Source organism: Mauremys reevesii, linkage group 22 (assembly GCF_016161935.1).
Source record: "Mauremys reevesii isolate NIE-2019 linkage group 22, ASM1616193v1, whole genome shotgun sequence".
NCBI lineage: Eukaryota > Metazoa > Chordata > Testudines > Geoemydidae > Mauremys > Mauremys reevesii.
Window position 1 is genome coordinate 16,080,873 of NC_052644.1, and position 24,894 is coordinate 16,105,766.

At 48.4% G+C, this 24,894-nt stretch overlaps 1 protein-coding gene across 2 annotated transcripts in view; it reads right to left on the reverse strand.

The window, feature by feature from the left end:
* The window catches only part of LOC120388736 (butyrophilin subfamily 3 member A2-like), a 53,364-nt gene that overhangs the window by 16,840 nt on the left and 11,630 nt on the right, over nucleotides 1–24,894 (reverse strand). For both annotated transcript variants that reach the window (XM_039510778.1, XM_039510780.1), the window contains 8 exons: nucleotides 23,720–23,995; nucleotides 7,644–7,745; nucleotides 7,362–7,418; nucleotides 6,021–6,047; nucleotides 4,150–4,176; nucleotides 3,217–3,243; nucleotides 1,125–1,151; nucleotides 362–388 (listed from right to left, as the gene is read on the reverse strand). In XM_039510778.1, coding sequence (XP_039366712.1) covers nucleotides 362–388; nucleotides 1,125–1,151; nucleotides 3,217–3,243; nucleotides 4,150–4,176; nucleotides 6,021–6,047; nucleotides 7,362–7,418; nucleotides 7,644–7,745; nucleotides 23,720–23,995 — 570 coding nt within the window. The remainder of the gene's footprint in view (nucleotides 1–361; nucleotides 389–1,124; nucleotides 1,152–3,216; nucleotides 3,244–4,149; nucleotides 4,177–6,020; nucleotides 6,048–7,361; nucleotides 7,419–7,643; nucleotides 7,746–23,719; nucleotides 23,996–24,894) is intronic.

A 24,894-nucleotide genomic window follows, 5' to 3' on the forward strand; every position in this document is an offset into this window, starting at 1 on the left:
TTCTCTTTAAAGAGGACTGTATAAATGCATACTAGGAACCTTTTAATTCATGCCTACAACATCCACATGGGTTGTTACAGTGCATCACTTTGGTACGCATTGCAATTCACACTCCCATAATCTGACTTGTTGGGCAGCGTAGACATAGCCTGAGACCCTCCAGTCCATATGCATTACATTCATTCTCCATTGTTAAGGATGATGCTTGAAATCTGAGCCGCAAACTCTGCAGTGTTTGTTACTTCCCGGGGCAGGAGGAGATGATCATGAAGGTGACTGAAGTCCCTACATTGCACAGGGGATTTTTCTATTTGGTTACAGTGTGAAAGCACAAACATGTTTACTGGGGTTAGCCAAGTACCTGTTTCAAAGGCCTTCCTCTGCGCATCTGAAATAGAGAGGAGAAAAGAGTTAGACACAGAGCCGGGGGCTGTGTGCCCCATAACCACTGAGGTTAGTAACAGACCCACACAGCCTCACTCCCAGTCCCAGTGCAGGAGCCAGCAGCTTTGACAGAAGCTGGACAGTCGTTTAGTGAAACACATCAACACACAGCAGACCTGGGATTTGCAAAGCATTTGACCTTGATGGAAGATGAGTGTGGATCCGACTACAACTCTGACATTCCCAATCCTTCTGTCTAAGGGGAATTCCTTTTTTGTGTTACTAACAGCTCTTTGTAGCATCAAAGCTATGCACTCCAGGTGTAACTATGGGATGGATGTGTTGATGTTTGGGGCACAAATCTGGGATCTGGGCTTGGCAACAAAGCATGGAAACATGAACCATGTTCTGGGAAGGGCCCAGAAGAGCCTGCACTGCAGCAGCCATCTATAGAGAGTGGCTGGCCCCCTTCTGCTGCATCAGAACCATGTGATTGGCATTGGATTGTCAAAGACCAGGTGACACCTGTCTGTTTACCCAGACTTGAGAGCAGGAGAACCTGTGTCCGCTTCAGAGAGGTCATAGTGCTGCAATGGGACTGAGATGACTAATGCAACTCAGATTTTGGCCCAGATTTTTTAGTCCTGCCTTGCAGTGTTGGTGCTTCTGGATTTGCTCAGCACTGTGTGTGGCTGGGAGCCTCTGCCCAGGGCTCTCCAAGGGAAGGTGGATAAACTCACCAATCGTCTCACGCAGTTTGTCACACTCTGGGGAGAGAAAAAAAGGAGACCATCATGGGTTCAGTGTGGGTTGTTCCAAGAACAGTGACATGGGGTTGTTCCAAACTTTGGGTGCATCTACACTGCAGCTGGGAGTGAGCTTCCCTGTTTGGACAGGCAGAGAGGTATTAGTTCTGCTTGAGAGGAAGTGCTAAGAGCAGGAATGTAGCTGGGGGAAGCATGTGTAGCAGCTTGGCTTAGCTGCTTAAATACAAACTCACTTGGATCCCCTGGGTACGTACTTGGACTTCTACTCTGAGCTGCTGCCCCTGTTACCCCACCCACACTGCTGTTACTGCACTAGTTCAAGCAGAGCTAGCAAGTCTCTGGCTACCCAAGATAGGACGTTCGCTCCCAGCTGCAGTGTAGATGTACCCAATGAGCCAAGGGCATCAGAACTGACAGCACGTCACACAAAACTGTTGCTAATGAAGGAAAAAAAAGTCTCAGATCAGCCCCTAAAAGAGCCCACAAATGTCCCTGGGAGGCAGCACCACTAGCTGCTGGCACTGCTGGGAATGAGGGGAGGGAGCATCACATAAGAACATGTATCAGGTGGAGAGAGGCCTGCACTGCTGCAGCCTGTCACTGGGCCTCAGGCCTCCTATTTCTGTGCTGTGCAATCCCTTTGTGGTGCTGATTTGCAGAAGTATGTAACTGTAGGGTTAGTGGTTGGCAGGAGCTTAGCTGGGGAAGTGTCCATGGGGCTGTGTGGCACTGGATTAATGTCCACTCCTCGAGCCATGGGGTCAGGTTCTGTCTTGGCTCTCATGAGAACACTGTGGGTTGTGGCTCAGAATGTACCTCACTGAGCATGTACAGAGTGTAGAAGGGCTTGGAGTTTATGTTAATTTGCAGCCCAGGCCTAGAGTGGGAGGGGGGTGAACGAAGGAGGCGAACACAACTGGACTAGACTGCGGAATTCAGGGCTGGGATAGCAGGGAGGTAGTGGGTGGGGAATTAGAGACACCAGTGGTGCCATGGGGAGCCCAGGGCTTGGAGAGGTCAGGGACTGTGGCTGGGGAATGAGGGGCACTAGCAGAGCAGCATGCTGGGAGCACAGATATTTTGCAGGTCAGAATTGAGATATATCCACAGACATGGATGGAGGAAGATTTCTCAGCCCCAGACTGAGGACTTCTCTACACAGTCCCATAGTTCAGCATATAGGGTTGTGATTTGTAGCATGCGCAAAAGTGTTGCTCTGTAACTGTCCTGTGTGGATGCGGCTGATGTGCACTAAACAGTACCTAGTTCGTACTAACACAGTTCTCTTCAAATAGGACTTTATAAATGCACAGTAGGAACCTTCTAATTCATCCCCACAGCATCCATATGGGTTGTTACAGTGCAACATGTTGGTGTGCGTTGCTATTCACACTCCTGTAATCTGACTTGTTGGGCAGTGTAGACATAGCCTGAGTCCCTCCAGTCTATGTGCATTACATTCATTCTCCATTGTTAAGGATGATATTGAAATCTGAGCCGCAAACTCTGCAGTGTTTGTTACTTCCTAGGGCAGGGTGAGATGATCATAGGTGCCGACTCCATGGGTGCTCTGGGATTTGAGCACCCATGGGGAAAAATTGGTGGGTGCAGAGCACCCACTGGCAACTACCTGCCCTGCTCCAGCTCACCCCCGCTCCACCTCTGCCTCCTCCCCTGAGTGCTCCACTGCCTCCTGCTTCTCCCCTCTCCCAGAACTTGTGCCACAAAACAGCTTTTTCACATGGCAAGCCTGGGAGGGACAGGGAAGGAGGGGGAATGTGTCATGCTTCAGGGAGGAGGCAGGGCCACAGCGGGGATTTGGAGAGGTGTTCAATAGGGGCAGGTAGGGGCGGAGTTTGGGCAGGGACTTCAGGCCAGGGGAGGGGAGGTGCGAGCACCCACCAACACCAATAAAAGTTGGTGCCTGTGGAGATGATCATGAAGGTGACTGAAGTCCCTACGTTGTATAAGGGATTTTTTTATCTTGTTACAGTGTGAAAGCACAGACACATGTTCGCTGGGGGGGGTTCTATCTTGTTTACTGTGAAAGCACAGACACAAGTACCTGATTCCAATTCCTTCCTCTCAGCATCTGAAATAGAGAGGAGAAAAGAGTTAGACACAGCCTGGGGCTGTGTGCCCCATAACCATTGGGGTTAATAACAGACCCCCACAGCCTCACTCCCAGTCCCAGTGCAGGAGCCAGCAGCTTTGATAGGAGCTGGGCTGTTGTTTTGTAAAACACACCAACATGCAGCAGACCTGGGATTTGCAAAGCATCTAACCTTGTTGAAAGATGTGAGTGTGTATCCAACTACAGCTCTGGCATTCACAACTCTTCTGTCTAAGGGGAATTCCTTTTCTGTGTTACTAACAGCCCTTTGTAGCATCAAAGCTATGCACTCTAGGTGTAACTATGGGATGGATGTGTTGATGTTTGGGGCACAAATCTGGGATCTGGGCTTGGCAACAAAGCATGGAAACATGAACCATGTTCTGGGAGGGGCCCAGAATAGCCTGCACTGCAGCAGCCATCTATAGAGAGTGGCCAGCCCCCTTCTGCTGCATCAGAACAATGTGATGGCATTGGATTGTCAAAGGCCAGGTGACACCTGTCTGTCTACCCAGACTTGAGAGCAGGTGACCTTGTGTCTGCTGCAGAGAAATCATAGTGCTGTGATGGGACTGAGATTCATAGATTCATAGACTCTAGGACTGGAAGGAACCTCGAGAGGTCATCGAGTTCAGTCCCCTGCCCTCATGGCAGGATCAAATACTGTCTAGACCATTCCTGATAGACATTTATCTAATCTACTCTTAAATATCTCCAGAGATAGAGATTTCACAACCTCCCTAGATGACTAATGCAACTCAAATTTTGGCCCAAACTGTTCACTCAGCCCTGCCTTGCAGTGTTGGTGCTTCTGGATCTGCTCTGAGCCATGTATGGCTCGGAGCCTCTGCCCAGGGCTCTCTAAGGGAAGGTGGATGAACTTACCAATCGTCTTACGCAGATCCTGGCATTCTGGGGAGAGAAGAAAAGGAGACCATTGTGGGTTCAGTGTGTGTTGTTCCAAGAACAGTGACATGGGGCTTTTCCAAATGTTGGGTCTAACAGCTTGTCAGAACAATGTGGGTGGTGGGGCCCATCAGAGTGCACCTCACAGAGCCCACCCAGAGCGTAGTAGGGTTTTGAAATTCTATTCATTTGACGGCCAGGCCTGGACTAGGAGAGAGGGATCAGGACAGGGCTAAGGGCTGGAATAGTAGGGAAGCTGTGGGTGGGGACTGTGGGATGCCAACAGAGCTGGAGCTCAGGAAGGAAGCCCAGGGGCGGTGTTTGTCCCATGAGGACCCACTGCAAAAATCAATTCCAGAATCCCTTCCACTGACTTTGCATGTATGATGTATATGAGAGCGGGGGAAGTTATAGAATTTGACAGGATTGTGGAGCTCTGGTCTGGATTACAGGGAGGCAGTGGATGGGGATTGAGGGGCACTGGCAGTGCTGTGGGGAGCCCAGCACTGATATAGAACCATAGAATCATAGAATATCAGGCTTGGAAGGGACCTCAGGAGGTATCTAGTCCAACCCCCTGCTCAAAGCAGGACCAATCCCCAACTAAATTATCCGAGCCGGGGCTTGGTCAAGCCTGACCTTAAAAACCTCTAAAGAAATTGATTCCGCCACCTCCCTAAGTAACCCATAGCCGGGATGCAATGGGTGAACACAGAGGGGCACTGCCAGAATTGTGTGTAAGTGGGGTGCCCGGCATTGGGATAGCAGCCATTTTGCATGTCAGAACTGAGAAATACCCACAAACCTTCATGGAGGAAATTTGCCCAGCCCCGGCTCAGGCTTGTTTACACAGCTCCATAGATTGGCATTTGGGGATATGATTTGCATCATGCACTAAAGTGCTACACTGTAACTACTGTCTAAACATCACCTAGTTGGTCCTCTTCAAATATGACAATTGGAAATGTAAACTAGGAATCTTTTAGTTCACACCCAGAGCATCAAAACAGGGTTGTTACAATGCAGCGCATTAGTGTGTGTTGCTATTCACACTCCTGTAATCTGAACACTGGGCAGTGTAGACATAGCCTGAGTCCTGCCATCAGGGCCGGCTCTAACATTTTGGCACCCTGCGAAAACAAGAGTGCCGCCCCGAGCGTCACGCCGCCCCACCCCTGAGCGTCGCGTCGCCCAAGTCCCCGCCCCAGCGTCGCCCTGCCCACTCCCGCACCCAAGCATCGCCCCACCCAAGTCCCGCCCCGAGCATCGCATCACCCAAGTCCCGCCCCGAGTGTCATCCCGCCCACTCCCGACCCGAGCATCGCCCCGCCCAAGTCTCCGCCCCCGCGCTTTGCGTCGCCCAAGGCCCCACCCCTCCGAGCATCGCGTTGTGCTGCCCAAGTCTCCACCCTCCCGAGCACCACATCGCCCAAGTCCCCGCCCCGAGCATCGTCCTCCGAGTGTCACATCGCACCGCCAAGTCGCTGCCCCCAACACGGCGCCACGCCTCCTAAGCCCCGCCTCCTCAGCGCGCCCATCCAAACAAAAAAACAAAACAAAACAAACCCCGAGTGCCCGCCCCGTCCCAAGGTGCCGCCCCAAGCACGTGCTTGGTAGGCTGGTGCCTGGAGCCGGCCCTGCCTGCTATCCTATATGCATTAAATTCACTCTCTGTTGTTCAGGATGACACTGAAATCTGAGCTGTAAACTGTGCAGTGATTGACTATTTCCAGGGCAGGGAGGGATGATCATGAAGATGACTAAGGTCCATACAATGCATGTGATGATATCTCTATTGCATTATAATATGAAAGCGCAGACACACATTTACTAGGGGTTTAGCCAACTACCTGTGTCCAAGGTCTTCTTCTCAGTCTCTGAAATGGGGAAGAGAAAAGGGTCAGACCCAAAGACACACACTGGGTGGTTCTGTACACTCCCTGACGACTGGGATTAGTCACAAACATCCCACGCCCACACTCCCACCCCAAGTGCAGGAACTGGCAGTTTGACAGGAGCAGGGCTAGTGGTTAGTGATATGCACCAGCACTCAGGAGACATGGGGAAGTATCTCACTCCTTAGCCCCTTTCTACACACACACTTTCACCAATTTAATTAATTGGGTTTCAAAACGCACCTTGAGTTAAACTGGTTCAGGGCTGTGTGTAGCACAGGCCTGGTAGAACCATGGGGCAGGGTCAGTTACTCCACAGCGACCCTGTGGCTAGTTACAGAACAGCACTGATTGCTAAGGAGTCTTATCCAGCCCTCCTAGCTGGAGGAATGTGGCCACGAGAGGGCATGGCAGAGACAAGATGAAAGAGGAGGATCTTCAGACCTTTTCCGGGTTGTGATTGCAAGTCACTATCCTGGCGTGTTGTATCCATTCTCTGCACCTTTCATCTGTATTTCCCTGCATGTGTGTGCAGTGCCCAGCAGAACGGGTCAGCACCATCACAGTGCAAACCAATATTGTTACTAAATATTGAAAATTTCACATTGGAATAAATTAGAAGTGTGCATTTAATAAAATGTTGTTGCTCCGTCTATTGGCCCATATGAGAGAGGAATGTCACCGATTTGTAGAGTTTCAGGCCAAGCAGAACCATTAGTTTATCTGCTCTGACCTGCTGTATATCACAGGCCAGAGAATCTCACCCAGTTCTCCCTGCACTGAGCCCAATAACTCAGGTTTGACTACAGCAGCTTATAGAAAGGTGCCCGATCTGTATCTGATGCCATCAAGAGATCGAGAATTCATCACTGCGATTACGAGCTTCCTCTAGTGGTTAAACACCCTCCCTGTGTCCTGTGCATTCAACAGTCACAGGGATGGAATTATCTCACAGAGCGTCATTGATCTTGCCGTGTCGTTTCCTTTAGCCACTGAACAATTTCCCAGGGTTAGTGGGACAGAATATGATTCAGATTTGTCACTGCAAGCCCATCTCCTGCCGCAGCCACGTGCAGGGAATCTCACAAACACGAACCTTTGGGTTTCTGTTGCAAAATACACATTTGTCAACCTGTTACCATCAGCTTGTTTGAGAACGTGGGGGAGATGAGGAACTACTGGGCAGAGACCTCCTGGCTCCATCCCTTCATTGCACTGAGCCCACAGATAACACCAAGCAGTCACAGAGCTCACACATCTCAACAGACAGAGCAAGAGATACTGCAGGAGACCTACCAAGAGTTAACAGAGCCTCTTCTTTAGAGAGTTTCTTCTGAGAGGCTTTTCGCTTCGCTGTAAGACAGAGAATTGGACATTGCAGTGTGATAGGGAAGGAAGGGGAAACACAGAGCAATGCACTAATACAGGTGGGGCTGGGGACCCCGGTGTGTTTGTTAGTTTGGTTTATTTCCTAAAACAAAAACAAGGTAACTATCTGAACAATAAGACACTCCCATGCCCCAGCCCAGTGCCCTCTAGAGCTGGGCTCTAAACATACAAATAACACATTCCCATTACCTGCGTATCCAAGATATGCACAAGCTCCAGCAGCAATGAGAACCAGAGTGAACAATACCCAGAAAGCAGCCAGCCAGGGATAAACCCGGGGGAAGATGTCACCTGGCAAACAGAGAGCGCGGAGTGTGAGGAGCAAGGTCCCATTCTAGAGCTGGAGAATGGGATTTGCATTTGGCTTGACAGCTGAGTCCTGGCTCAGGGACCCCAGAAATTCCCAGGACTGAAGGGAATGTCCCCTTCATGCTCTAATCATAGCCACAAATGGGAACATTGGAACCAGAGACACTAGCGCATCATCTGTTCCAAGACCCAGCACTCTGCTCTGCCCAAATCTCTCTCGCCGCTACAAGCCAACAGCTCCATACCCAGACCTGCCTGTTCAGCAGAGAACAGTTAATTCCCTAGCTGGCCCCAGTGTGTTATGAGTTCATGGATTCATAGATGTTAAGGCCTGACGGGGCATTATGATAATCTAGTCTGACCTCCTGTATAGCCCGGGCCAGAGACCTCCCCTGTGATCTCTGCATCCAGTCCAGAACTTCTGTTCCAGCCAAAGTGGATGTTATAGAAAGAGACACCCAGTTTGGGTTGAAAGATTCCAAGTGATGGAGAATCCACCACGTACCTAGGGCAGTTTTCCAATGGTTAATTCCCTCACTGTTAAAATCTGCACCTTATTTCTAGTCTGAATGTGTCCAGCTTCAACTTGCAGCCATCAGATCTTGTTCTGTCTTTGTCAGCTAGATTAGAGACCTGTTGACTGTCAGAAATCTCCTTCCCTTGTAGGTACTTACAGACTGTGATCAAGTCACCTTTTAACCTTCCCTCGGATAAGCTCTATAACTTGAGCTCCTACGTTTCTGACTATGAGGCAGGTTTCCAGACCTCTAATTGTTCCTGTAGCTGAGCAGTTTCCAATTTGTCAAAATCCTGTTTTAAAGTGTGGACACCAGAACTGGACACAGTACCCAGCAGCGGTCTGGCTAACACCACACACAGGGGTGATGTCACCTCCTTTCTCCTGCTAGATATTCTCATTTTATACATTCAAGGGTTGCATTCACCATCTTAGCTCCAGCATCACTCTGGGAGCTCACGTTCAAGTCCTTTTCAGTAACTGCTTTCTTGGATAGTCTCCCATCCTGCAATTGTGACCTACACTCTTTGTTCATAGACGTGTAAACTTGTGTAGCAGGGCGCTGCTAGAAAAGTCTTTAATTAGCGCCTGCCACTCCAGCCCCAATCAGGAGAATGGATTGGGGCTGGATTAAGATAACTGACCACACCTGTCAGCCTCATTAGCAGAAGCTCTAAGGCTGGAAGGAAGTGAGAGAAAGGCGGCGGGGGGGGGCAGAGAATAAGGGCAGGATATCAGGCACAGAGGGAGTAGGAGCCTCCTAGTCTGTTTCTGGTCCAGCCTGTGGTAGCCTGTATATAGTGGGAAACTGGTAGTGGGAAACTGATCACTAATAAAGAACACGGGTGTGGCACCAGACTGAAGTGTCCCTGATTCATGGAGGAGAGGGGCCAAGGGACTGAATCCAGAGGGGTGCAGTATGTACCCCATTACATATGGGGTCTTGTCTGGGATCTCCAGCCACCACCAGGGCATGGGTACCTGAAGATGGAGGAACCATGCAATGGCTAGCCAAGCAACAAGAGGAGATGCAGAAAGCACTGTAGGCCTTCCAGCAATCCCACGATCTGGAGAGCCAGGCCTTACTCGCCTGGCAGGCCGAGCAACAGAAGAGCCTCCAGGACTTCTTCAGGGAGCAGGCTAAGGTACCACAGCAGCTCCTGCACAGGTTGGTGAGTCCCCAGGGAGGTGATGGCAGTCGCACGCCAGGCTTGGGCTTATGTAAAATGGGACCCGCCAATGACCCTGACACCTTCCTGTGTATGTTTGAGTGGGTGGCCGTGGGCGCCGGGTGGGACAAGGCAACTTGGGCCCTGCAACTGGCCCCCTATCTGGATGGCGAGGCGCAGGCTGCCTATATGGAGTTCAGTGATGAACAGGCCAAGGATTACGATGTGGTAAAGGTGGCTGTCCTAGAAAGGATGGGGTTGTCAGTGGAAAAGTACCAACAGAAGTTTCAGGAGGGCTGGTGGACATGGGGTTTGCAGAGCCTCACAGAAAACACGGAATCATAGAATTATAGAAGATAAGGGTTGGAAGAGACCTCAGGAGGTCATCTAGTCCAACCCCCTGCTCAAAGCAGGACCAAACCCAACTAAATCATCCCAGCCAGGGCTTTGTCAAGCCAGGCATTAAAAACCTCTAGGAATGGAGATTCCACCACCTCCTAGGTAACCCATGCCAGTGCTTCACCACCCTCCTAGTTTGAAATACTTTTTCCTAATATACAATCTAGACCTCCCTCACTGCAACTTGAGACCATCCCTCCTTGTTCTGTCATCTGCTACCACTGAGAACAGTTTAGATCCATCCTCTTTGGAACCCCCTTTCAGGTAGTTGAAGGTTGCTATCAAATCCTCCCTCACTCTTCTCTTCTAAATAATCCCAGTTCCCTCAGCCTCTCCTCATAAGTCATGTGCTCCAGCTCCCTAATCATTTCCATTGCCCTTTGCTGGATTCTTTCCAATTTGTCCACATCCGTTCTGCATTGGAGGGCCCAAAACTGGACACAATACTCAGATGTGGCCTCACCAGTGCCAAATAGAGAGGAATATTGACTTCCCTCAATCTGCTGGTAATGCTCCTACTCATGCAGACCAAAATGCCGTTAGCCTTCTTGGCAACAAGAGCACACTGCTGACTCATATCCAGCTTCTCGTCCACTGTAATCCCCAGCTCCTTTTTTGTGCAGAACTGCCACTTAGCTAGTTGGTCCCCAGCCTGTAACAGTGCATGGGATTTTTCCGTCCTAAATTCAGGACTCTGCACTTGTCCTTGTTGAACCTCATCAGATTTCTTTTAGCCCAATCCTTCAATTTGTCTAGGTCCATCTGGAAACAACTAGGGGCAGAGCTCTTCTTGACCTGCTGCTCACAAACAGAGAAGAGTTAGTAGGGGAAGCAAAAGTGGATGGGAACCTGGGAGACAGTGATCATGAGATGATTCAGTTCAGGATCCTTACACAGGGAAAAAAGGAGAGCAGCAGAATACGGACCCTGGACTTCAGAAAAGCAGACTTTGACTCCCTCAGGGAGCTGATGGGCAGGATCCCCTGGGGAAATAACCTGAGGGGGAAAGGAGTCCAGGAGAGCTGGCTGTATTTTAAAGAATCCTTATTAAGGTTGCAGGAAAAAAACATCCCGATGTGTAGGAAGAATAGTAAATATGGCAGGTGACCAGCTTGGCTTAACAGTGAAATCCTTGCTGATCTTAAATGCAAAAAAGAAGCTTACAAGAAGTGGAAGATTGGACGAATGACCAGAGAGGAGTATAAAAATATTGCTCAGGAATGCAGGAGTGAAATCAGGAAGGCCAAATCACACTTGAAGTTGCAGCTAGCAAGAGATGTTAAGAGTAACAAGAAGGGTTTCTTTAAGTATGTTAGCAACAAGAAGAAAGTCAAGGCAAGTGTGGGCCCCTTACTGAATGAGGGAGGCAACCTAGTGACAGAGGATGTGGAAAAAGCTAATGTACTCAATGATTTTTTTGCCTCTGTCTTCACACACAAGGTCAGCTCCCAGACTGCTGCACTGGGCAGCACAGTATGGGGAGAAAGTGACCAGCCCTCTGTGGAAAAAGAAGTGGTTCTGGACTATTTAGAAAAACTGGACAAGCACAAGTCCATGGGGCCGGATGCACTGCATTCAATGACGCTAAAGGAGTTGGTGGATGTGATTGCAGAGCCATTAGCCGTTATCTTTGAAAACTCATGGCGAACGGGGGAGGTCCCGGATGACTGGAAAAAGGCTAATGTAGTGCTCATCTTCAAAAAAGGGAAGGAGGAGGATCCGGGGAACTACAGCCCAGTCAGCCTCACCTCAGTCCCTGGAAAAATCATGGAGCAGGTCTTCAAGGAATCAATTCTGAAGCACTTACAGGAGAGGAAAGTCATCAGGAACAGTCAGCATGGATTCACCAAGGGCAAGTCATGCCTGACTAACCTAATTGCCTTCTATGAGGAGATAACTGGGTCTGTGGATGAGGGGAAAGCAGTGGATGTGTTATTCCTTGACTTTAGCAAAGCTTTTGATACGGTCTCCCAAAGTATTCTTGCCAGCAAGTTAAAGAAGTATAGGCTGGATGATTGGACTATAAGATGGATAGAAAGCTGGCTAGATTGTCAGGCTCAGCGGGTAGTGATCAATGGCCCCATGTCTAGTTGGCAGCTAGTTTCAAGTGGAGTTTCCCAAGGGTCGGTCCTGGGGCTGGTTTTGTTCAATATGTTCATTAATGATCTGGAGGATGGTGTGGACTGCACTCTCAGCAAGTTTGCAGATGACACTAAACTGGGAGGAGGAGTAGATACGCTGGAGGGTAGGGATAGGATACAGAGGGACCTAGACAAATTAGAGGACTGGGCCAAAAGAAACCTGATGAGGTTCAACAAGGACAAGTGCAGTTTCCTGCACTTAGGACGGACGAATCCCATTCACTGTTACAGACTAGGTACCGAGTGGCTAGGCAGCAGTTCTGCAGAAAAAGACCTAGGGGTTACAGTGGACGAGAAGCTGGATATGAGTCAACAGTGTGCCATTGTTCCCAAGAAGGCTAACAGCATTTTGTGCTGTATAAGTAGGGGCATTGCAAGCAGATTGAGGGATATGATCATTCCCCTCTATTCGACATTGGTAAGGCCTCATCTGGAGTACTGTGTCCAGTTTTGCGCCCCACACTACAAGAAGGATGTGGAAAAATTGGAAAGAGTCCAGTGGAGGGCAACAAAAATGATTAGGGGGCTGGAGCACATGACTTATGAGGAGAGGCTGAGGGAATTGGGATTGTTTAGTCTGCGGAAGAGAAAAGTGAGGGGGGATTTAATAGCTGCTTTCAACTACCTGAAAGGGGGTTCCAAAGAGGATGGATCTAGACTGTTCTCAGTGGTAGCAGATGACAGAACAAGGAGTAATGTTCCTAAGTTGCAGTGGTGGAGGTTTAGGTTGGATATTAGGAAAAAGTTTTTCACTCAGAGAGTGGTGAAGCACTGGAATGGGTTACCTAGGGAGGTGGTGGAATCTCCTTCCTTGGAAGTTTTTAAGGTCAGGCTTGACAAAGCCCTGGCTGGGATGATTTTGTTGGGAATTGGTCCTGCTTTGAGCAGGGGGTTGGACTAGATGACCTCCTGAGGTCCCTTCCAACCCTGATAGTCTATGATTGTATGGTTCTATTATTCTATCCCTACCCTCCAGCATATCGACCTCTCCCCATAGCTTAGTGTCATCCACTAACTTCCTGAGGGTGCAATCCATCCCATCATCCAGATCATTAATGAAGATGTTGAACAGAACTATCCCCAAGACAAACCATGGGACACTCTGCTTGATACCAACTGCCAACTAGACATCAAGCCATTGATCACTACCCATTGAGCCTGACAATCTAGCCAGCTTGTTGTCCACGTTATAGTCCATTCATCCAATCCATACTTTTTCAACTTGCTGGCAAGAATACTGTGGAAGACCATATCAAAAGCTTTGCTAAAGTCAAGGTATATCATGTCCACCGCTTTCCCCATATCCACAGAGAAGGCAATCAGGTTGGTCAGGCATGACTTGCCCTTGGTAAAACCATGTTGACTGTTCCTGATCACCTTCCTCTCCTCCAAGTGCTTCAAAATTGATTCCTTGAGGATCTGCTCCATGGTTTTTCCAGGGATTGAGGTGAGGCTGACCAATCTGTAGTTCCACAGATTCTCCTTGTTCCCTTTTTTAAAGATGGGCACTATATTTACCTTTTTCCAGTCATCCAGGACCTCCCCTGTTTGCCATGAGTTTTCAAAGATAATGGCCAATGGCTCTAAAATCACATCAGCCAGCCCCCTCAGCACCCTAGGATGTGTAAGCAGATTCAGGATGAGATCTACTCTGACATCTGGTGGTGAATTGTGGTGAGTTGTGCAAAAGAACTCCAGGGGCTGATCTTGTTTGCATAGGCACACCGACCCTACCTAGCATGAGCCCACAGCAGCCCAAATGGTCACTTTGGCTGCTGTGGAATCCCCAGTTTCTCTGTTATTGGGGCAGGAAGAATAAAGTGTTGTTGCCCTGATTATATGACTCAAGTACAGTGGAACTGTTTTATGACAGAGGGACTTGCCATCAACGAAGTAGCACTCACTAGACAAGGGACATGGGTGCCAAAACCCACTGAATGGAGAGAGGCTGGGGACAGGTATTTGTATTGGATGGTATAGGTGCCCTTTGAGGGCCTGAAATACCAATTGCACTGCCTCCTCTCTTCACTGTGGAATATCAGAGCTAATTTTGATTCCATTAGGAGTCTAGTTATAGGCTGCTGAGCTGAATTCACTTTGGGCCAATGATGCACCAGCACTGAGGCTCCCCTACTACAAACTAAAATCACTGAGTGCTGTGATAAGTAGTTGGGGGCCTGAAGATATATGACTGAGTGGCTGGCGGAGCAAAGCAGTTTGCAGGATAGCTGGAGCAGCTCACGGGACAGCTGGTGGAGCGGAACAGCTAGCGGAGTGGGTCACAGTGAAGGCTGCAACAGAACTCCATGGACAGGTGGGGCAGTCGGCCTCAGACCACATAAGGTGCCCCTTAACTCCCCCGTCGGGGGCACCCCCATTTCCACCCACATGGAGAGGTAAAACTCTGCAGATAAACTTTTGAACTCTGGGCCTGCACTGACCAGGGACAGAGACTTTGGGGTGATTTTTGGGTTCTTGGACTCAAGAGACTTTTGGGGTGTTGGACTGTTGGGACTTTGGGTGATTTTTTGGGTTGCTGGACTTAAGACCCTGAGGGGAAAAGGACACTGCCAAACTTACATGGGGGGTGGGTCTTTTGCTCATGGTTTGTGTTATGAATCCTGTTTGTGGTGTTCCCCCAATATAATGCTACATTTTTTCCCTCCTTTATTAAAAGGATTTTCATAGAATCGTAGAATATCAGGGTTGGAAGGGACCTCAGGAGGTCATCTAGTCCAACCCCCTGCTCAAAGCAGGACCAATTCCCAACTAAATCATCCCAGCCAGGGCTTTGTTGAGCCTGACCTTAAAAACCTCTGAGAAAGGAGATTCCACCACCTCCCTACGTAACCCATTCCAGTGCTTCACCACCCTCCTAGTGAAAAAGTTTTTTTCCTAATATCCAACCTAAACCTCCCCCACTGCAACTTGAGACTATTAGTCCTCGTTCTGTCATCTGGTACTACTGAGAACAATCTAGATCCATCCTCTATGAAACTCCCTTTCAGGTAGTTGAAAGCAGCTATCAAACCCCACCTCATTCTTCTCTTCTGCAGACTAAACAGTCCCAGTTCCCTCAGCCTCTCTTCATAAGTCATGTGCTCCAGCCCCCTAAACATTTTTGTTGCCCTCCACTGGACTCTTTCCAATTTTTCCACATCCTTCTTGCAGTGTGGGGCCCAAAACTGGACACAGTACTCCAAATGAGGCGTCACCAACGTTGAATAGAGGGGAATGATCATGTCCCTCGATCTGTTGGCAATGCCCCTACTTATACAGCACAAAATGCTGTTAGCCTTTTTGGCAACAAGGGCACACTGTTGACACATATCCAGCTTCTCGTCCACTGTAACCCCTAGGTCCTTTTCTGCAGAACTGCTTCCTAGCCATTCGGTCCCTAGTCTGTAACAGTGCCTGGTATTCTTCTAAATGCAGGACTCTGCACTTGTCCTTGTTGAACCTTTGCTACACTCAGACTCCGTGCTTGTGAGAGGGGAAGTATTGCCTCTTAGGGCTAGTCTACACTTACCGTCCGGGTCGACACGGTGAGTTCGACTTCTCGGAGTTCGAACTATCACGTCTGATCTAGTGCTGCCAAGTACCGTAATGAAGAAAATCTCTCCTTAGTGTATGGAAAGCTGAGGATCAGTTGGTAGAGATCCGGTAACTGCCAGAGGGTCTGGGGATGGGGACCACCCAGGCCTGCAGGATTTGAAGATCCCCCCAGAAAAGACTGTTCATCTGGGATCCCTGTAGGACTGATAGGACCTTGAGCAGAGGTCACAGTGAGGATTAAAGGGGCAGAGTGTAAAGCCGTGCTTGACATTGGCTCTCAAGTGACTATTATATTTCAGTCATTCTACCAACAGATGCTTAGGCACCTGCCTATACAGCCACTGACTGGCATTGGTCTGTGTGGCCTCAGCATGGATGAATACCCCTACCAAGGGTATGTCATAGTGCACCTGGAATTCTCAGAGGAGGTTGCTGGGGTAAGAGAAGGGGTAGACACAGCTGCCTTAATATGCCCTGACACTAAAGGGACCTCTGATGTGTCTGTGCTGATAGGGACCAACTCCAGTCTCTTCAAGGTGCTTGCGAATTACTGCAGACAATGGGCTGGGGACCAATACCTGAACACCTTGATGATCCATATGCTTTGTTCTGAAGCCTATAGGAAGATTGAAAGCACTAAAAAGGAGACATCTGAGCTACCAATTGGGGCACTGAAGTACGTGGGCACAACCGCCTTAGTAGTGCCTGCAAGGATGGAGCAAGAAGTGCTTGTCATTAGTACCTGGCTGAAAGGCCGTAAAGGGGCATTAGCAATGGTAGGGCAGCCAGTTGAAGGAGAGCTCCCGGAAGGAGTGCTGGTCCCCAGTGGAGTCATAACCCTACCTGCTGAAGCTCAGGAAAAGGTGACTATACTGATTGCTAATGAAACAAGTCGTGATGTTGTTGTGAAGCAAGGGCAAAAGATAGCAGACTTCTTCGAGCTTGAATCAATTTTAAAACCCCAGTGTGAGACTCAAGTTCCGACAATAGACCCAGCAAAGTTTGACTTTGGAGATTCACCATTGTCTGAGGAGTGGAAAGATCGCCTGAGAAAACTTTGTGAAAGATCCAAGGTGTTCTCACTGCATGAGTGGGATATGGGATGTGCAAAAGGAATAGAGCACAACATCAGACTACATGACTCTTGACCTTTCAGGGAGAGATCTAGGAGGATTGCTCTCTCCGAGATGGAAGATGTGTGACAACATCTTCAGGAGCTGGCTGCAAATGGCATCATTACGGAGTCTCGCAGCCCATATTCCTCACACATTGTGGTGGGCTGTAAAAAGAATGGGAAAATCTGGATGTGTATTGACTACCGCACCCTAAACTGCCGTACTGTGGTTGACCAGTACACTATGCCCTGAGTCCAAGATACCTTAGACTGTTTGTTGGGAAGCCAGTGGTCCTCTATGTTGGATCTTCGGAGTGGATACTACCAGATTCCTCTGGGAGAACAAGATAAGGAGAAGACAGCCTTCATTTTCCCATTAGGGTTTTATCAGTTTGAACGCATGCCCCAAGGGATTTCTGGAGCACCTGCCACATTTCAGCGTCTTATGGAGAAAGTTGTGGGAGACATGAATTTACTTCAAGTGTTAGTTTATTTGGATGACCTGATTGTGTCTCGAAGAACCTTGGAGGAACATGAAGAAAGACTTCTTAAAGTGCTTGATAGGTTGGAGGATTATGGTTTGAAGCTTTTAATTGACAAATGCCAGTTCTTCAGAACCTCAGTGAAGTATGTGGGTCACATCATGTCCCAAGAGGGTGTGAATACTGATCCCAATAAAATAGAAGCACTCACTACATGGTCATGGCCAAGTAACTACAGAGAACTCAAGACCTTTCTTGGGTTTAGTGGCTACTACTGCAGAGTTGTGAAAACTATGCTACGATTGTAAAACCACTGAATGATCTTACCAGGAGATACCAATCCAGCAAGAACAAATCTAAGACCAAGAATAAGAGGAGGTCCCCAAAGTCTCCTGTGCAGAGACACTATGGTCTCTTTGAACCATTTGGGCCATGGTGGGATGAGAGATGTGAAAGGGCTTTTTGAGAAATCATTACTTGCCTAACTCGTGCTCCGGTCCTAGTCTTTGCTGACCCAAGCAAGCTGTTTATCCTGCATACTGATGCCAGTTTGGAGGGTCTGGGAGCAGTCCTGTACCAGGAAGTGGAAGGCAAACGTTAACCTATAGCCTTTGCCAGCCGAGGACTGTCTGATAGTGAAACTCGCTATCCCACCCACAAGCTGGAGTTCTTGGCCTTGAAATGGGCCATCACTGAGAAATTTCAAGACTTCTTGTATGGTGCTCAGTTCCAGGTGTGTACAGACAACAACCCACTGACTTATGTGTTAACAAGTGCTAAGTTGGATGCTACAGGGCAGAGGTGGGTGGCCACCTTGGCTAGCTAAGGGTTCAGCATTCAATACTGATCAGGAGAATCAATGTAGATGCAGATGCATTGTCCAGGTGTCCGCAGGCACCCAAAGTTGCTATGATACCCACGGATGGCATGAGAGCTATTTGTAGTGTGAGTCGCCGAGAGCCAGAGGCCCATGAGAGTCTTCATGGATGTGTTGCTGAAGCTTTGGGCCTGCCCCCTGAATGCGTGCCTTCTGCTTCAGTGAACTATATTGCATTGGACCAATCTCCCTTGCCCATGCTCAATGCGGCTGACTGGCAAGAAGCCCAGCTGTAAGATATTGACATTCGTGATACACTACTTGTCAAAAGGAAGGGGCAAAGCCCAGCTGTGGTTGTCCCATCTAACCCGGAGGGTAAACTACTATTGAGAGAATGGACCAAACTAAAATTGATTCAGGGACTGTTACACCGAATGACCACTGACCCTTTACAAAAGCAACGAGCACAACTAGTGCTGCCAAAAGATTACAAAGCCCTGGCCATGAGGGCCCTGCATGATTACTTTGGACATTTAGGGATGGAGAGGACCCTGGAACTTATTCGTAGTAGGGTCTATTGGCCCTGAATGGCTGAAGATGTTCGCAGGAAATGTGAGACTTTCGCTTGATGTGTTCAAAGGAAAACTCTGCCCACGAGGGCTGCCTATCTGAAGAACATCACCAGCAACAAACCCTTGGAGCTGATATGCATTAATTTCTTGTCTTTAGAAGTAGATAAGAGGAATGTTAGGAACATTCTAGTAATGACTGACCATTTTACGCGGTATGCACAGGCATATCCCACATGCGATTAGAGGCCACCACTGTTGCTCGAGTACTGTGAGAAAAATATTTCTCAGTTTATGGATTCCCAGCCTGGATACACTCGGATCAGAGGCAGGACTTTGAGAGTCACCTTCTGAAGGAGGTGCTGAGGATAGCGGGAATTAGAAAGTCTAGGACAACACCTTATCACCCGCTAGGTGATCCTCAGCCAGAGAGGTTCAACTGAACCCTATTAGATATGTTGGGGACTTTGCGACCAGAGCAGAAGGCAAGCTGGAGTCAACATGTCGCATTTCTGGTGCACGCCTACAACGCCACAAAGAATGATGCTAGGGAGTCACCCCATATCTCTTGATGCTTGGGTGAGAACCAAGATTACCCATAGACCTGTGCTTTGGTGTATCAGAGGATGGAGATAGCTATGAAACTCATCAGTAATATGTATCCCAACTAAGAAAAAAGCTGCAGGATGCTTATCACTTAGCTACATCTGCGGCTCAGAAAAATGCAGACCGCAACAAACATTGATATGATGCTAGGGTACGTTTGCAGGAGCTCCAGTTGGGGGACAGAGTCCTGCTGCGAAATTTGGGTATTGCTGGCAAACACAAGATAGCTGACAGATGGAAGGCAATACCCTACTTGGTGATGGAAAAGCTGGGAGACCTGCCGGCCTACAAGATCAAACCTGAAGAGGGTCCAGGGCAGACAAAGACTGTGCATTTCAGTGCATTTGAAATCTTGTGGGGGAATTGGTAGGCACCCCTTATGAGAGGGGCCACGATAGGGTAACCGGGTAGAACAAAGGTGCTAGATCAAAGCCACCATCCAACACGAACAGCCAGCCCCCTGCAGCTAACCTACCCCTATGCAGCACATCCAAGAGTGAGTCTGAGGAGGAAGACACAACCATGGTGTATCCTGAAATGGAGACAAGATTTCAGTCTCGATCAGCTTAACCAAAAGAGACTCCCCCTCCTCTGCTCCAAACCCCATGGCGGAAGTATTTCAGCCCATTTCTGACACCTCTGTGCCGCCGGTGGGACCCCTGTGTGATGACACACACAGGTTATTGGACAGTGGAGACATACAGGTGGAGGATGTCCTGGGCACCTTGGACCCTCCACTGTTAGAACTAGAAACGCAGGGGCCTATGTCAATAGCCGAGGGACCCTCAGAGGACACCTCTCCATCTGTTGCTCAAGAGAATGTCCCCCCTACCATGGCAACAGAGATTCTCAATAGATAAGACAGAGTAATAAGACCAGTAAAACGGTTAGCTTATGATGCACCTGAGGTGACTAGTGAGGAGCCAATACATTTAGCACACAGGCTTGTGGAAGCTAAAGTGAGCTATCTGAGGCCCTTTGGAGGGAATCAGTGAGTTGGTATAATAGGGAGTGTGATTTGTCGGGACAACAAATTCTTGGTTGGGAGGAGGATGACTTTCCCATGTGACTCCAAAACTCCATCTTGGAGCTGGATTTGCATAGGAGTGAGGAGGGGGTCTCCACCCACAAGAGAAAGACAGTAGGGGAGCAATAGCTCAGTGGTTTGAGTATTGGCCTGCTAAACCCAGCATTGTGAGTTCAATCCTTGAGGGGGCCACTTAGGGATCTGGGGCAAAAATTGGTCCTGCTAGTGAAGGTAGGGGGCTGGACTCAATGACCTTTCAAGGTCCCTTCCCGTTCTAGGAGATTGGTATATCTCCTATTAAAGTCTATTTAGACCCCTCCATTTTGTCTTTAGCTGGCTAAAGAGAGAGCCTCTCCACCCCCAAGGATACCTGAAAGAAACTGGAACAAAGAACAGTAACTACAGGGAGTGTGAGTGATTGCTGGACCCAGACTAGCAGGAGACTAATCTGTAAAAGGAAGCTTACTGGAACTGGTGAGGTTTTATCTGTATTCAGTTTTATTACTGTAATAAACTTAGATTTGTGTGTTTTATTTTATTTTATTTGGTAATTCACTTTGTTCTGTCTGTTACTACTTGGAACCAGTTAAATCCTACTTTCTGTATTTAATAAAATCACTTTTTACTTATTAATTAACCCAGAGTATGTATTAATACCTGGGGGGAGCAAACGGCGGTGCATATCTCTCTATCAGTGATATAGAGGGCAAATAATTTATGAGTTTACCCTGCATAAGCTTTATACAGGGTAACATGGATTTATTTGGCGTTTTGACCCCATTGGGAGTTGGGCATCTCAGTGCTAAAGACAGGAACTCTTCTGAGAGTTTCTTTCAGTTAAGTCTGCAGCTTTGGGACATGTGGTTCAGACCCTGGGTCTGTGTTGGAGCAGACTGGCGTGTCTGGCTTAACAAGACAGGGTGCTAGATTCCCAGGCTGGCAGGGAAAGCAGGGGCAGAAGTAGTCTTGGCACATCGGTTGGCAGTTCCCAAGGGGGTTTCTGTGATCCATCCCATCACAACCTCTACACCCCTCAGCCCCATTGAGGGGGAGGACCCAGGTCCCCAGAGGACAGGAGAGCCAAACCCTAGACAACAAAGCCAAAATGAAGATGGTGAAGGGCCAAAGGAGTGCCCCCGAATAGGACAGCCAGGTCATTTATCCAATGACCATGGCTGGCCCACCTCTCAGCAGGAAGCCAAGCAGTGTTTGTCCCGCTGGGGAACAAAGGACTGGGGTGTGTGAGGTGGAAGCTAAATGTGCGCTGCAGGAAGCAGCTGGGGCATAACTGAAATGGGACAGAGAGGTCAGAGAGCAGGGCATTGGGCTCTGTGCTGTCCAGAATGGACAGTGCTGTAACTTTCTTTTTTCTGTGCTAACCAAGGAGGTCCTGCGCTGGAGTAATGGTCTCGAGTTTGCAGTGGAGGAGGTTTAGGTTGGATATTAGGAAAAACTTTTTTCAGTAGGAGGGTGTCATAGGTCTCACCCCCACTTGGAGCTGTTGGGTTCCAATATGGGGACCTGCATGGATTTATCTAAACTTAAATCCTAGTTTAGATCTGGTAAAAGCTGCCACCACCCAATAATGTACGTGTATTGGGACACAGTCCTTCCCCAAACTTCCCCTGGGGAACACAGATTCAATCTCCCTGAATCTCTACACATAGGGAAGCAGCCCACTTCCCCCCTCCCTCTCTCCTAGCCACTCTGGAGAGATTCACACCGATTCAACCCTGTGAATCAACATCAGGAGGAACTCACTCTTCCCCCCTCCCCTTCCCTTGAATCTCCACAAGAGAAGGAATTAACCAAGTCCAAAGAAAAGAATTTATTAAAGAAAGAAAAAAGTACACTATCTCTGTATTACCAAGATGCAAAAATACAGGGTCTAAACTTATCAATCTCTGGAGAGAATCCCCCCTCCTTTCTTTCTCAGTAAAAGCAATAACAGTACAGAATTAAAGAAATTCTATAGCAAAACACAGAATTGCAAATACAGAAATAAAAGTATAAGAATACTAGTTCCTTGCTAATACTCACTAGCTTGAATAGAAGAATTTATTGCAGAAACCTGGGAGGACTTGATTAAGATGTCTGGACTCCCTTAATTCCCAAGAGAGACTCTCTAAAAACAAAGAACAGAAAAAAAAAACTTCCCTTCACAGGGATTTGAAATTATCTTGTCCCTGATTGGTCCTCTGGTCAGGTGTCCACAGGTACTGCTTGTTAACCCTTTACAGGTAGAAAAAAAACCCTTAACCCTTAACTAACTGTTTATGACAGAGGGTGGTCAAGCACTGGAATGGGTTACCTAGGTGGAATCTCCTTCCTTAGAGGTTTTTAAGGTCGGGCTTGACAAAGCCCTGGCAGGGATGATTTAGTTGGGAATTGGTTCTGCTTTGAGGTTGGACTAGATACCTCCTGAGGTCCCTTCCAACCCTGATATTCTATGTGCGTCAATCGACTAATAAACTCTTCTGTTTTACAACACTGGCTGAGTGTCACTACAAATGCTGACAGAGGAGACGCATTGCTCCCCAATATTGTACCAGTCTCCTTTAGAGGTCTGTCTCTGTGGGACTTGCTGAACGGAGCTCTCAGTGGGAAACAGGGGTGCTGAAGGCCCAGGGGTTGAATCTAAGGAGGTGGTGAAGCCAGGTGGTTTTCCCTGGGGGGTGGGGGAGTAGGACCCCTAGAGGGTCTGTCACAATGAAAGGTCCTCCCAGAGACTATTCTAAAACTGGGGCTATTGCACTGGTTCTAGATCTGTGACAGCATGTTGTTAGGGTGAATCCACCTTACCAAGCACTCCACGTCAGTCTGTAATACCAACCTGTCACAATCATTATTTACATCTCCACCAATGTTTGAGTCATCTGCAAATTTTACCACCAATGATTTAATATTTCTTTCCCCCTCATTGATAAAGCTTTTGAATAGCATTGGCCCAGAATAGATCCTTGTGGGACACTGCTAGAAATATCCCTATTGGAGGATGATTCCCACTATAATTACTTTGAGAGCTATCAATTAGCCAGTTTTTAATCCATTTAATGTGGGCTACATTGATTTTGATATTATTTTATAGGTGTTTCATGAGCACTAAGTCAAACCCCTTTCAGAGTCTGACACCTGTGCTACACTATAGAGTTTGGTCGTCTTAAATACATCACAGAGGACACCACCCCCTAAAGAGGTGAATTTACTACAACCATGGAAGAACCCCTTCTGTCCCTGTAGCAAGTGTTTAAACCACAGTGTTGCTTCTGTAGCATTTCTAGTGTAGACACACCCTGCATCTCTTAGGTCAGCCCAGGTACCTTTATCAACTTAATGTGTCATCTCCTCAGCCCATTTCACAAGATTCAGCTCAGCTTCTGACAGGCAGTTTATCCAGATCACAGAAACCTCCATCCCAAATAGCCCCACAAATCAGATTAGAAGGACATTTCCTGTCTCGATACCAGAAACAGGTCCTAGTCAAGTGCAATTCCCAGGTGACCCAGCACCCCATCCCTCTCCCACTCCCATGGTGACCCCTTCTGTGTGTGAGGACTCACCTGAGAGGTGAATGGCCGATTGTCTCTCGGTCTCCAGCAGGCCATTCTGCACTATGCAGCTGATGTCTCCATTGTCTTCCCCTTCTGTGACAGTGACGTGACTCACAACATTATACAGGTTCTCCACATCCTGAGTCATGTTGGTCACAATCTCCATTGCCAGGTTCTTTCCAACCCACCGGAGTTCAGGTTTGGGGAACCAGCCTGCAGATCTACAGGCCAGTCCGATCCCCTGACCCCGGGGGCCCAGCACGTCAATGAATACTGGAGCCACAGCTACAGTGAGAGACAGAGAGTCTGTGTATCAGGAAATCGTGTCTTTGGTAGCACCATGTGATTCCCCAGATTCCACTGGGTATAGTGAGCTGTGACTGGAAAACTCCCTGGGACCTCTCATCTTGACAACTTGGGAAATTAAATAATACCATCTTGCATTTCAATATAGCACTGAGCCCTGAAATCTCACTGAGGAATGTGCAGGGTGAAACTGCTATACAGAGATCTCTGCACCTGTTGCTGAAATTCAGCCACTTTTGGGGTGGAGCCCAGGAGCTGTCAGGATCACTGCACTTCAATACAGAGCAGGAAGTGAGGGATGGTGACCCCGCCTACATCTCTGCTCCCACTCCGCCTGTGCCACCCTTCTACATACTGTTCTTCTCCCACACTGGTAGCAGTGCCCCAGGCCAAGCCACCCTCATGCTTGGATTTCCCTCTCCCTGTGCTGCACACAACCACCCACCCCTCATTTAAATCTCTCCCTAAAAGAAGATGTATCCTGTGGAGCCTTTGAACTAGGACCCACCAAAGACTGGAGATGATTTAAAACAACCTCAGTGCTCTGCATTATCGCAGGAGGGCCCCTCACTTGGGGCTTGATGTTTCTGAATTGTATTAATCTGGGGATACATGAGCGAAAAGGGCAAAAACCGTCCTTTCCACTGCCCTTGTGCAGCAGCATTGAACGCGGGGTCAGTGCCCAGGGAATAAAAAGGAATATCCCAGCCCTTGGAAACTGCAGGGGGAGTTTTAAGAGAGGCCAAATGTACTTATGACCTCACCTGGGATTTGGGCAGAACATCGGAGTAAAGGTCCCACTCCCTCATACAGTGCCGTAATGAGCATGAGAGCTGAGGACTGTAGCTTTACATCTCATTGAAAAGAGGTTGTTTAAT